The following is a 13,289-nucleotide window of genomic DNA, read 5'->3' as shown; positions in this document are numbered from 1 at the left end:
AAGCTCTATCCAGATGCACCAGCCAGAAAAGCCTGGGCTGGCCTGGCTCTCAGCTCCACCCTGCCCTTGGGACCCTGTTCTGGGCCTGCTGATGGGAGCCACTGAGGGCAAGGAGCAGGCCTCCTCTGTCTGCTCTGCCTGACTGCTCCAGGCCTGAGCACAAAGCAGACTGGATCTGGGAGGTTAGGGGATTTCCTTCCCAAAGGTGAAGCAAGCAGATCCCCCCCACCCCCACCCCAAACAGTCCTTAGGAGCCTGGATAGTTCTTTGTCTGGTGCTGGAAGGCAGAGTTAGGAGCAACCTTCATAATCATCCAGAGAAAATCCTCATTTCACTGAGGAGGAACGTGGTCTCAGAGCATGGGGATGACCTGCCGCAGTTCCCAAAGAGCTCAGGGTAGATCTGGGTCTCCCACTGACTGTCCAAGGCTCATCCCATGACGGCACATTGCTTCTTTGGGGGGGGGTCCCCTGCATGCTGCATCCCCCACAGTGTCAGACTTGAACTACTGGTGTCAGAGTGCTCTGGACAAATGCTACTGTCCTTCAAGACTCCCGATTGCAAGGAGAAACCCTACATCATGGTTAGTGATCTTTGACATGCAACACTCACCAGTCCCACCTTTTTTTTTTTTTTTACAAAGTGAGAAAGAGAAAGAGTATGAGAGAGAGTCCAAGAGAGAAAGAGGAGGAGTGTATCTCAGCTTCAGGCTCGGAGCATGACCAGGCAGGAACATTGGACAAGAATGGAGTCACATGGGTTTTTATTGATTTTTACTTCTAGAGTTATCTTCCAATGATGGCACATGCTACTAGTTTGCCATTAAAGCAGCCATCTCAAGCAGCCTTTTAGATACAATGAAGTTGAAAGTTGTTGGGGCCAATTCCACGTTAAAACCTGTTAAACCCCTAGGGCCTGCGGGGCCTGCTTAGCCAGAGTGACTCCGTGTTGCCTAGATAGCTATTTTGTTGCCTGGGTAGCCATTTCATTGCCATGTTGTCTAGATAGCCATTTTGTTGTTTAATAAATGCCTCAGCAGTTACTACTATCAGTTCCAGGTAACCGTTACTAAAACACAGATAGGAGACATCCAGTCAGCCAAAGCCACATATGTAAATGTCTGTGATTGTGCCCTATAAAAACTAGCCTGTAAGACCAAGGGGCTTAGACCAAAGTCGCTCTCTTTGGAGGCAGCCCTGGCCGGTCAGTCTGACTTCTAATGCTTGGCATAGAATAAGGCTTTGCATAACTTTCACCTTGTCTCAGTCTCGTTCCTTTGATAACGGACCCAACAAAAGTGTTGTTGGGGAGTAAAGAGAGATGCTAGGTTGGAAAGATTCTCAGTGGGGAGAGACTGGCAAAAGTTCTGAAGGGGGTGCGCCAACGCCTGGTTATGGGAACACCATGTCCTGTGCGTTTCGTGTGTGTGGCTTGCCCTTAAGGACCTCTCTCCCAAGTTCCAAGGACTCACCACCCCTGGGAGAAAAACACCCCAGCTTCCCGCCTCCAGCCCCAGTTTCCGCAGCCTTACTGGGCCCAGATGGGCTGGGGCTCCCCGCTGGGCTGGAGCCCCTTCCTCAGTCCCCGTGCCTACCACGCCTTGGTCTCCCTGCTGTGGAGTTCCCTTGGGCCTGTAGGAGGTCAGCTCCACGGTGACGTCCCTGCTGAAGGCCACTGCTCCCTGTGCCGAGGTTCCTGAATGCATGGGCTGGCTGGGCAAGCTCTGTTTTGTTTCAAAGTGGAAACTGCTTTGTTATTTAAAACATGAAATCAATACATGCTAGTTTGTAGAGATTCCCGTGTTATAGTACGTGCAAGAATAAAGTGAAAAAGTACCCTGAATAAAGCAGAATAGCGCTCCTCTAAACATTTTTCTAGGTCCTTCCAGACTTTTACTTACTTAAACACACACACACACACAGTCGCACGCACACAGTCTTACATAAATGAAACATACCACTTTCTAACCTGCCTTTTCCACTTAGTACATCTTTACTAGTTTTCCATGCTAATGCATATGCAGTTACATAATCTTTTTTAAGGAACATACCATTCCCTGAACAAGGTAACCAGTAATTTATTTAGCTACACCCCTATTGTTGGGCATTTCAAGTATTCCCATTTTCTCATTTTTGTTAACAACCACCATGTATAAAATAGCACCTTTCCCGTCTCTATCCCTCTCCCCCGATTTATTTTTCTTCATAGCATTTAGTTTCACTTGACACATTATGCATGTATTTTGTTTGTTTATTGTCTGTCTCTCCTGCCAGAAGGTAAGCAGGGACTGTGTCAGTTTTGCCTACTGACAGATCCTCAGCACCTTAGAACAGTCCTTAGAAAACCGTAGGTGCTGTGCTCGATAAATATTTGCTCAGTGAATGAATGAAAACGGTGACTAATGCACTTCTTGTGCAACTCTCCAATTAACTAGTCCTAAAAATGGAAATGCAGGGCCAGTGGGTCCACATATTTAATAGACTGACACATGTGGCCAGACCACGTGCCAGAAAGATTGTGCCAATTTATTCTTCAGTGGCGGTGCCTGAGGTCCCAAAGAAACACAGCCTTTAATGAATCTATTCACTGTTTCCTGAGGTGCAGGAGTCACCTGGTTTGGAAAGCCAGCTTCCTCTGTCCAGAGAACATCCTGCTTGTTTCCACCTACCCGTTCATTTCCCAAAGCTTTGCATCTTTCGGGAGGGATGCCTGCCTCTGGTCTGGATTGGCAGAATTCTGCCTCATTTTCTCGCTTGGACTTCAAATTCCACAAGGGCATGGCAGGGCTGAGCCAGGCCCGGGACTTCTTTTCCTTTGACCCTCGGCAGGGTTTCCCCGTATTAACACGTCTCCCAGCTGAGTGGTATTGTCTACTAGCTTTGTGTCCAGACACCTCCAGCCTCCTTTGTCTGTTTTTTACTGTGATCTCGCTGTATTCCTCCAAAACCTCCCAGAGCCTGCATTCATTCCAGACACTGGCAACTTGCCGGCTTTGTGAGTTTCATCAGGGCTCAGAAGATAACAATGGTGCCACTGCTGCTGCGGACGGGGACGATGGGGGGGGGTCCATGGGGACCCTGCTGTCTGGTCAGCTCAGTACTTTACCTGCATCCATTCCATCCTCGGTCCTTTAAAAGAATCGTTTGAGCAAGGGAGGCCAAGGATGGGGGCCTCCTCCAGTTGAATACGATGAATACGATAAAGCTTGGTGAGGCCAAAGGGTGTGCAAGGCTGTACAGTTAGAACATGCTGGAGCAGAGACATGGAGGCAGGTTTTTCTGATCTACTAGCTTAGTATCAATTTCCTCTCCCTTTCCATTGCCCCCCGGCTTCTGAAGGAGGCCTGGGGAGGACCTGGGGTCCTGGGGGAGGACATCGGGCTCTTGGATCACATAGTTAGTTCACAGCTGGTTCACCCTGTGTGGCTGTTCAGCGGGTGTATACAGCAGCTGCCCAGTGATGGATACTCACCAGCCAAGGAGATAGCAACATGGTCCCTGTGGGGTTTGTCTCCATGGTGGACCCTTCCTCCACCAAAGCCACCTACCTGGGGCCTCCTCTGGCTCCTTCTCCTCTTCAGACTCTTTGACAGCTGTCCGGAGCCACAGTCCATGGGGCACAACATCTTGAACGATTCATATAGCCTGTTTGTCCACTGGCCTTCGGACCGCACATGTAGCCAGATGGTGTCTGAGCAAGGGGGGAGGGAAGGGGGCTCAACACTGGCTCCTCCAGCAGGGAGCAGACGTGTCCCACCCCAGGGACTGGAGCTGGGCATTAAGTGCTCAAGTCCCAGATGGAATGTCCTTCTTTGGGTCCCAACCAGAGTCACAGCCCCGGGACTTGGAAATCTGATCTCCCCAGCACGAGATCCATGGAGTCAATGTAAGCCTACAAAGCAAGGGTTCAGTTTCCTCTGCCAAGACAGGGGAGCTCCCTGGAGGTGCGGGCCCTGCCTCCTCTATCAGTCCAGGGTCTCCCCATGGCAAGGACCACTCCCTCCTACATTCAACCAGGGACCCATCAATGACTCTGCACACTGGAGGTGTTCAGGCTGTGGTGGGACCAATGGCTTTCATTGTGCCCAGTGCCTGGGATGGAACAGGGGCTTATTCAGGTGCTCTGCAGAGTGGGCGACTAGTAGAAGGCAGCGTGGGGCAGCTTCTCCGCTGAAGGGCACAAGAGAGAATCCACAACATTAGAGCAAGGCGACTTGGGACCCAGGAGATGGCAGATTCCAAGCTGAAACCCTGAAGAAAGCCCTTGGAGAAGGGGTCCCATCAATGACGCCTCCGTATAGTGCACACAGTCCTTGTAATCACACTAGTATCAGTATACTGGAATACCATGCAGCCGCAGAGGAAAGCTCTTGTTTTAAAAGAACAGATATGCAAAGACCTTCAAAGATATTCTGTGCATGGAGAAAAAGTGGACTGCAAAAAGTGTGAACAGTGAGATTCATGTAGGCAAAATTCTCTCTGCACCAATAGAGCCACATAGAAATAGTAATACAGGGCCGCCTGGGTGGCTCAGTTGGTTAAGCATTTGCCTTTGGTTCAGTCATGATACCGGGTTCCTGGTATGGAGCCCCGCATCAGGCTCCCTGCTCAGCAGAGAACCTGCTTCTCCCTTTCCCTCTGCCTACCGCTCTCCCCCTGCTTGTGCTCTCTCTCTCAAATAAATAAAATCTTTAAAAAGAAAGAAAGAAAGAAACATTAAGACAGATCACCAAAAGACTGACAATGGCTTTCTTTGGATGGAATTATTTGAGGAATTTAAATTTTCTTCTGTACATATTTCTATACTGTCTGACTTTTCTGAGAGCAGGCATCTTCTTGAGAAACAGAACAGGAAAGAAAACTTGGAAGAAAACAACCTTCCCTCTCCTGCCAGCACCCCCACCTCTGCCTCGTGGTACATGTGAGCCACCACTCAGGGCAGGTGGTGGGCAGTCTTAACCTGGGGAACACTTAACCTGGGGTTACACCTTGAACTGTGGGCACTACGTTTCCCTGGGAGGCATCCTGAGTAGAACTAAAGCTTTTAATATGGATGGACCAGAGAAAACAGGCAACCAGCACTCTTTACCCTTCATGGTGTTGAGCAAGGGTCTCGCTGTCATAGGTCATGCAAGGCGTTCCCTGCCAGAGGTGCCACTTAAGGCAGAAAGGCCGATCTCTGGCCTAGGAAGAGGGCAGAGATCCACGAGCTAGCTCTGATGACAGCCCAAGGCTGGAAGCAGGCACACACATGGCTGGGGGCCAGAAGTCCACTGGGCGGAGGAAGGGTGAGCCGAGCAGTTCTGTGGGTGCTGGGGAGCCAGAGAGAAATGGGAGTGGTCCAGGGATGGGGAAGAAGGATTCGAGGGATTCTGCTGCCCTGAGGCTCCATAGGGATGGGGGAAGATGACTAGCCCTCATGTGATCTTCACGGCAGCTGGTCCAGCCCTGGCCTCCCCAGACAGTAAGTGTTTGGGCATCTGCTTCCTGGTTTTGGAGGGAGGTTTTGGAAGACGAGACTGGGGGTCTCTGGTCTTGTTCACTTCCATTCTCCTGGTTCCCAGCCTGCACCTGTTGCCCTGCAGAACCCCATACCTTTCTGCTCTGGAGCGCTGCTGATGGTGAAAGGGTGCCACTCATAGCGTGCAATGCTGGGGACATTCAGGTACAAGTAGTCGCCTGGCCTGTAGTGGAAGAGAGGGGGCCTCTCAATGAGGAGATGGGTGACCTGGGGAGAGAAGAAGGTCAGGGTGATCCGTGTGAGCCCAGAGTTGCCAGCCCCCCCGCCCCGGCAAGAGGGCAAAAGCCGGGCCATCCTCCTCCACCACTACCCAAGCGGACCCGGACATGGGACCCTCTCGTGCCTATGAGTGGGGCTCACCCTGCACCCCTCTGCCAGGCTGGGGGCGGGCTGTGATCAGAAAGTGGGAGAGCTGAGATGTGTCTGAAGTGAGGCTCATGGCTTGATCCCACTTCTGAGGGTGTAAACACGGCTTTTAGTGGCCCCTTCTCTATAACCTCCTGACAGCTCTAGCCGTTTGCTAGGAACTTCTGTAGCATTTGGCTGGGATTCCAGCCACTCATGGGCATCTCCTCTGGGAGAATGACACCCTCCTGGACCACACCTTTGGCTCACTGAGCATTCACTGAAGCAGGGAAAGTATGATCTCTGGTCCTCATGGCCATTTTCAGACATGGAGGTCATTCTTTCTCCACTTTATAGATGGGAAGCTAAGGCTCAGAATGGCTAAGGAGCTTGCACAAGCCCATCAGCGAGGAAACTATGGGATGCAAATCTCATCACACTGTCTGAGGCCAGAGCCTTGATATAAAACCCCTCACTCTCCACAGCCATCTCACACTCAAGTGCCTGGAAGTGAGCCCACCTGGAGCTGCCTTCCCTTTCCCCACAAATGGCCCTGGCACTCAGACACCTGGGAGAGGTCCCGGGCTCCTTCCTCTCTCTCACCCCCGAATAAACCCAGTGACCTCTTGAGCTTTTCTGTGATAGGCTGCCCCACCCCCACCCCACAGCCCCCATTTAAGGTGAAGGCCCTCATGAGCTCTCATCTGCATATGTGCAATAACCTCCCAAAAGTCCTCACCAAGCCATCTCATCTCCCACAGAGTGACTGCAGAAATCTGGCTGGAATTAAGACCCAATCTAATATGACTGCCTGCCCCCTCCCTACTAGCCTGCTCAGGGGTTCCCTGTTGCCTGCAGGATGTGGATCCTCCTGGCCCATCAGGCCCCACCCACCTCTTCTTCCAGGCATCTTGGCTCCAGCTGTGCCAAATTACATTACTCACAGTCCCCAAGGACAGTATACCCACCCACAACCCGGTGCCTTTGCTGGTGCTGTTCCTTCTCTGGGAGTACCCTTCCATGTCTGTGCAGCAAACTCTTGCTCGTCTCTCAGAACCCCGATGTGGCAGAGCTGGTCTGGAGCAGTGTCCTGACTACCTGTCATTCCTCTGCCTCAGGTGTCACTCCTGAAGGCCAGACTGGATCCCAGACTTTGCTGGTCTCCTCTGCTGGGCAGGGGCTGTAGCTATGCTGGTCCCTATCTCCTTGTGAGTCTAACAGGGTATCCAGCTGCTGTGCCCTCCACCTGCAACTCCCCTTCGCACCTTAGAGGGAAGGAGATTGACTTCCACGATGCAAAAGGCTCCCATGTGGGATATTGCTAGCCCGATGATCTTCTCCAGGAAGAACAGGATGCCAGGGACCAGCAGCCACTTCCAGAAGTTGGGCCCATGCAAAATGAGCAGAATCCACATGGGGAAGTAAGACAGATGGGTCCAGTAGAACACCTGTGAGGGTGAGGAGGGAGGGGGTGGTAAGCTTCCAGAGCTTGAGACCTGGCTGGGGTGCAACAGCATCAGAGCTCAGAGCCAACCTCAAAGCCTGGGCAGACCCAGAGCCTTGGTCGAATACACCCTCTCCTGGAGACAGGGCTGTGTAGGAGGCTGGGGATGGGAAGCTTTGGGGTTTCTTTATTCTGGGGGCTTGGCCCAGGGATCTTAATATAAGAGCTCCTAGTACTCGCAGCAAACATCTGAAACATCTGCCTAGGGATAGCCTGGCCTGAGTGGAGTGCCCTCAAAGCGCTTATCAGCATCAATGTTCCCATGACATTGACCCATTTTCAGGGGGAAGAAAAGAAAGTAATTTCCTGGGTGTGAAGAAGAAAGAACAGAGCGCTGAGTTTGAACGCCTGCTATTATGGGCTGTGAGATTCCTTGTGTGAGGGTCAGACTCCTCATTGGCCAAATGAGGATGCGGAGTCCCACGTCAAAGGATTGCTGCTGGGGCTCTGTATGTGTCAATCTAATGTGAGCAGATTAGTCCAAGGGGCTCCAAACTAAATCTGTGACCTCCTGCATCTTGAGGACACTACCCAGAGGGGAATGAAAATGGAACTTACGTGTTGGGAGCATCTGTGTGCCCTGTGAATAGTAGGGGCTTCCCATATGTCATCTCATTTAATTCCTAAAATAACTTCATAGGTAGAGAACTCTAAGTCCACTTTATAGATGAGGAAGCTGAGCAAGCTTGTGCTCCTTCCTCTCCCTGAGCCTGGTCTAATCCAATTTGGGCAGGTTGGCAAAAAGGCAGAATCTTCCAGAGTCAAAAGTCTTCCACTTGGCAGACATATACTACAGCCCAGTGAAAGACCCCAGAGCACATGCACATAATATGCAGACCAGCCTGGGCACTGCCTGGGCTCTGGAGTAAATGCGAGGGGACACGGCATGGAACGAAGAGGGGATCCAGCTGGGGAGAGCCAAGGGGAAGGGCTGGACACCTCAAAGTGGCCACTCCTCCGGATGCAGGAGCTGGAGCAGGCAAACATGAGGACCAGCAGCAGCAGCAGAGCCACACCAGTCGGGGAGGCTGAGCCATAGACCCAGCCGATGCCAGGCCTGGTGGTGAGCAGCAGTTCCCAGAACCGGAAGGGGCTGTCCTCGGACTGAGCCTGAAGCGCTGGAGATGAGCACAAGACAACCTCTTCCCTCTCCACCTTTCTTTTTGGAGACCCCCCCACCCCCATCAGACACCCACATGGGTAGAGACTTCCAGCCAGACCACTGGCTGGTACAGGACACCCCCTCCCCACCCACTGGGCCTGCAAGACACACAGGGGCTGAGCCCCATGTCCTGGGCTAGGGGCTGGAGAAAGGCCCACCCACGTCCTCTCCCCCAGCCCCAGGCCACTCACCGAAGTTCACAACGTGGGCCACAGTGTGCACCAGGGAGAGCACAACCACCACGTAGCCCATGAGCTGGTGGAACTGGATGTTTCGATCCAGTGGCAGGACCTGCGCCAGCCAGGTAGCCCGCAGCCACGTCAGGCACCGTCTCAGCATCAGCACCTGGACAGAGCAGCAGAGAGCCCCCTGCCTGGCTCTCCCTCCGCCCCATTCTCCCTTCCCCAGCAGCCATCTCCCCATCTCCTTCTGAGCTGGCTGTGCCTCCTGAGCAGGCTGGGAGGTGGGGAAGGCCTTCACCATCTTCCCTGCCCCAAGCCTTTGCTGCTCCCCTAGGTCGGCAGCTGAGGTGTCCAAAGCACGGTCTCCGGAGTCAAGGCAGGGAGAGCAAATGTTACAGAATGGCTGCTGTTATTACTTTCACCTAAACACACGAGAAGCACAGAAGCTTTTGCTAACATTTAATACCCGCGTCGACACGGTGCCCTCATTTAGTCTGTGTATCAGACAGGCACGTGTTATGTCTCAAGGTGTCCTGGAGGAAGACCGGGTTCTCCAAAGGGGCTTGAGACCAGGGTTCCCTTCCTGCTCATTTGCTTTCGATATATGTGTGCCCAGATATAGGGACTTGCAGATGATGTTGTCTGGTTTTAACCAAATTAAACTGCCTCTCACAGGAAAGACAAGATTCCCTGCAGAGAAGGTACTGACTGAAAGCAGTGTTACTAATGTGAGTGGCCAAGCAGATGAGTCATGGGACTCCGACTCTTGGTATGTGGCCAGTTACAAAGTTAAAAATAAAACCCACCTAAGATGCTGAAGAGTATCTGAACTAAAGATGTACATTCCTGATCGTTAAGATGACTCTTGCCTTATTGTGTTCTGTAAGTCTACTGGCTAATGATAATAGGGCATGCAGGTAATTATAAGTAAATGAGCAGATATTGGGTCAGTGGAAGGGTTTTTCGTTCTCTGTCTGCTGTCCACCTGCCCTGGGGCCACTTAGATTGTTGTGAACATCAAAAGGAGAGGGCCTAGCACCCTGACTGTACATGGTTAGTGCACAAAAATGCTGGCTGTGTTTTACAGGCGGTGTGACTATGGACAAGTCACTGCCCCTCTCTGGGTCCCAATGTCCAATGAATATTGATTGATCCAACTGACTTCTGAGGAGCCCTTCTGCCCTGGCACCAGGACTCCACGTGTGGGTCCCTTGGGCTATGAGGAACTTATATCAGCATCCCCCAGCAACCTCACCCCTTCACCCTGCTTCCCCGGGCATTGTGCCCCCGCAGTCCTACCGTGATAAAGCTGCAGTCGAAGTTGAGGCACTGGCCGCAGCCCTTGGCCACCATGGCGCTGGGGCCGCGGGCCCGGTGCGCGCTGGCCGCCAGCGCGAAGAGCAGCACGTGGAGGACCGTGTAGGCTGTCAGGCAGAGCAGGTGGCTGCGGTGGTTGTGCCAGTAGGCTGAGGTCAGAAGGCGGGGACGCCGCCGGCGCGGCTGGGCGGCTGGGGGCGTCAGCCAGTGGGCGGCGCTGCGAGAGAGGGGCTCTGCTCAGAGGGACCAGCCCGGCGCTGGGCGGAGGGGGAATCCTCACAGGGTGTGGCGGGCAGCCCCCCAGCAGCAACCTAGAGACCCCACGCCCGCTGTAACCGACCAACTCTCTGGATCCTCCTGGCCAGCGGCCGGCTTCCCTTTATACCAGGACACAGAGAGATCGAGCGACTTGCTCAGAGTCACACAGCAGGCAAAGCCGGGATGGAACTCCCATCTGCCTGATGCCACAATCACGTCTGCTTCTATTACTTCCCTTACCTACCAGCTGGGGGTGGTGGGGGGAGGCAATCGAAAAGAATGGAAAATTCTGAGATATGTTGTGGTAAATAACCCACAAGTAACCTAATACACAAAAAGAATGAACCATAAAAGTGGCACTCTTCGGAGCCTGGAACACCCCGGCTACTTTATTCTCCTCCGCAGCTCTTTCCTACTTAGCACTTCTCTAGTTGATGCATTTGTTTATTGGCATAAATTACGTAAATTACGTATAAATTAATAGTGCCTGCTTGACCAAGTTGAATAAATGTCTGCTAATTATAGGTGTGATCCTCGGTAAGTTACTTCAGGTGAGCTAACTAATTTCTTTTTGGAAATCAGTTCTGGTGCGGTCGCTAATTTCCTTTCCATTACTACAAAACGCACTGGCATATTTGTAAAAATGCCCAGCCCACTGCAGGGGCTTAATACTGTGAAGATTCTGAAAAGACACTGTAAATCGGAGACCCGATATGAGCCCCCAGCAGAACAGGCCTTTGTCCTCTATAAGAAACTGGGTGGGGCGGGACCGAGGGTCCCCTCTCTGCGCCCCTGGAATCTAGCCTCACCGCACCTGATGGTCAGGTTCTCCATGACCCCGGGGAAGCGCTGCAGCTCGTCCCGGAGCTCGTCGAAGGTGATGGCGCCGTTGCAGTCCTTGTCGGCGGACTCAAAGAGCGCCAGCGTCAGCTGGTCCAGCTTCTCGTCCGGCAGCGAGATGGCGCTCTCGCGCATGCATGACTGCAGCACGGTGCGCAGCTCGTCCACGTCGATGGACCCGCTGCCTGTGTCAAGTGGGGATCGAAGCCGAGTGGGAGCTTGCCCGGGACCCTACTCTCTACCTGCAGATTCCCCCTGCCTGCCCAACTATTGCATGGCGAGATGAGCTTTCCCTGTTCGCCCACCTCCAGTTTTCTCCCAACCAAGTCCCTTTCTGGGTGTAGATCAAGCAATCAAAGTACATAATGTCATCCTCAGTTCAGAAACCTTCCATGGCTCCCCACTGCCCAGGTCTGTGGAGAGAAACTCCTCCCCAAGCATGGAGAATCTTAGCTTCAGTGCATGCCTTTCTCCAGAATCTGCAGCCTCCTCTCTAAGTAGTGAGCTTAGCCTTTTTTTCTGTGTATTTTCCCACTCCGCATGAACAGCAGGGCCCATGATTAATGAGTTCTTGGCCCGATTTGGATGCACATACACATGAGGTGGCTTCATGTTTCTGCCCCTTACTGTGATGGTGGGCTATAAGTCCTTTGGGGTAGTGAACCTTACTTTGTTCATCTATAGAATGGGGATAATATTCCTTCCCTCTCAGAACTGGTTCAAGGATAACAGGTCATTATAAAATACTTACTGTGGTATCTGGAAGAAGGTAGCTGCATATAATTGGAAAGTCTTATTGGTATTTTAATCATCATAAAGGCCCAAGCCAAAGTCTGTAATCACATGACAGTGCAGTCTCATGTATTGCTCTCCAGCACGCCTCCCGTACTTCAGGTTTCCTAGCCAAGAGCCACTATGCCGCAGGTCTCTAACTGCATCCAGAGTCCCTCCCCTGTGCCTTCACACCCTCTGGTCCATTCAACTTTATTCACTCCTTGGCTAGTTTCAAATCCAGGGTCCGCCTTCTTTATTACTCTCATACACACATTCCTCCTCCTCATCCCGCTGTCCTTCTATTCTAGTGACCTAAACATATCCCATTCCTGAGTGAATCTAGCCACCTATCCTTTCCCTTCCTGCACCAGGGCAGCTGATAGAACATTCTTGGAGAAAAGCACTCAAGAGAGCAGGAAGCTTTGATCCTCAGCCACAGCAAGGCCTTCAACTTGCCCAGAAACCTTATCCTGATTCTCTGGTAAGGTCATTCTCCTACTGCCTACAGGATCACTTCTCTCCTCCATGTGCATCCAATCCCTGCCTGACTCTCAGAGAAAACAGAAGCCACTGGAAGGGAATGCTCTCTAGTTCCTGCCTTTCACCTGCCCTGTACTGCCTCTCCCCCCGCCCCCAACCAAAACTCTGCAAGGAAAAGGTGAGCGTGTTGCTTCTCCCGTCAAAAATCAACCTCTCGGGAGTGAGCAAAGCTTGGTGGTCAGAAAGCAGTCAAGGAGGACTGTCCCATGGAGACTTGGTGTGGTCAACTCCCTATGTACGAGGGGAAGGGGGCCAATTTGGGGAATGGGTTCCAGGAATGAGGTCTGGCTAGACTGAGTCAGGTGGGACTGGGAGTTAAGAAACCCCATAGGCCAGAGGGCCATGCCCAGGAGTAGGGCTGCAGCTAGGTTTAACTTTTCAGGATGCATATCCAGCCCAGGGACTTCCCTGCTCAACACTCTTTAGTGGCTCCCCGTGGCTAATTGTACTGAGTGGGGGCTGAAGTCTGTTGTAGACAGTCACCCCTGCCTCAGCTCTCCTCTTTCTTTCCTGGATCCCTGGTTAATGCCTTTATCAGTCTCTACCATCCCAAGTGGTCTTTAGCTTAAGATAATTTACAGTTTGGAAAGATGAAAAAGTTCTGTGGGTGGATGGTGGTGGGTTGCCCAACAATATGAATGCACTGAACGTTGTTGCACTGACACTTAAAAAATGGTTAAAGCTTTATAAAATTGGTTAAAGTGGTAAATTTAATGTTAGGTATATTTTGCTACAGTAAAAATTATGTTAGAAAGCAATATAGTCTTACACGAACAAATGTGCATGTTGTTTAGCAAGAAAAGGCAGTCAGTAGAGCGTAATCCTATTAAAAATATGCGGGGGGGGG

The 13,289-nt window shown here is 52.0% G+C and overlaps 1 protein-coding gene across 2 annotated transcripts in view; it reads right to left on the bottom strand.

Moving 5' to 3' along the window:
• NOX5 (NADPH oxidase 5) overlaps positions 1-13,289 on the bottom strand; it is a 29,457-nt gene that overhangs the window by 9,537 nt on the left and 6,631 nt on the right. Inside the window, exons 4-11 of one of the 2 annotated variants that reach the window (XM_004758597.3) lie at positions 11,103-11,313; positions 10,013-10,247; positions 8,723-8,876; positions 8,309-8,487; positions 7,131-7,313; positions 5,595-5,727; positions 3,548-3,690; positions 1,532-1,723 (exon numbers count right to left, since the gene is read on the bottom strand). In XM_004758597.3, coding sequence (XP_004758654.1) covers positions 1,532-1,723; positions 3,548-3,690; positions 5,595-5,727; positions 7,131-7,313; positions 8,309-8,487; positions 8,723-8,876; positions 10,013-10,247; positions 11,103-11,313 — 1,430 coding nt within the window. The remainder of the gene's footprint in view (positions 1-1,531; positions 1,724-3,547; positions 3,691-5,594; positions 5,728-7,130; positions 7,314-8,308; positions 8,488-8,722; positions 8,877-10,012; positions 10,248-11,102; positions 11,314-13,289) is intronic. The other variant, XM_004758598.3, reaches the window with a different exon arrangement.

This window comes from Mustela putorius, unplaced genomic scaffold (genome assembly GCF_011764305.1).
Source record: "Mustela putorius furo isolate JIRA1106 unplaced genomic scaffold, ASM1176430v1.1 tig00003896_pilon_pilon_pilon, whole genome shotgun sequence".
NCBI lineage: Eukaryota > Metazoa > Chordata > Mammalia > Carnivora > Mustelidae > Mustela > Mustela putorius.
The sequence above is the reverse complement of the archived record's forward strand: the minus strand, read 5'-3'. Positions and strand labels throughout refer to the sequence as shown.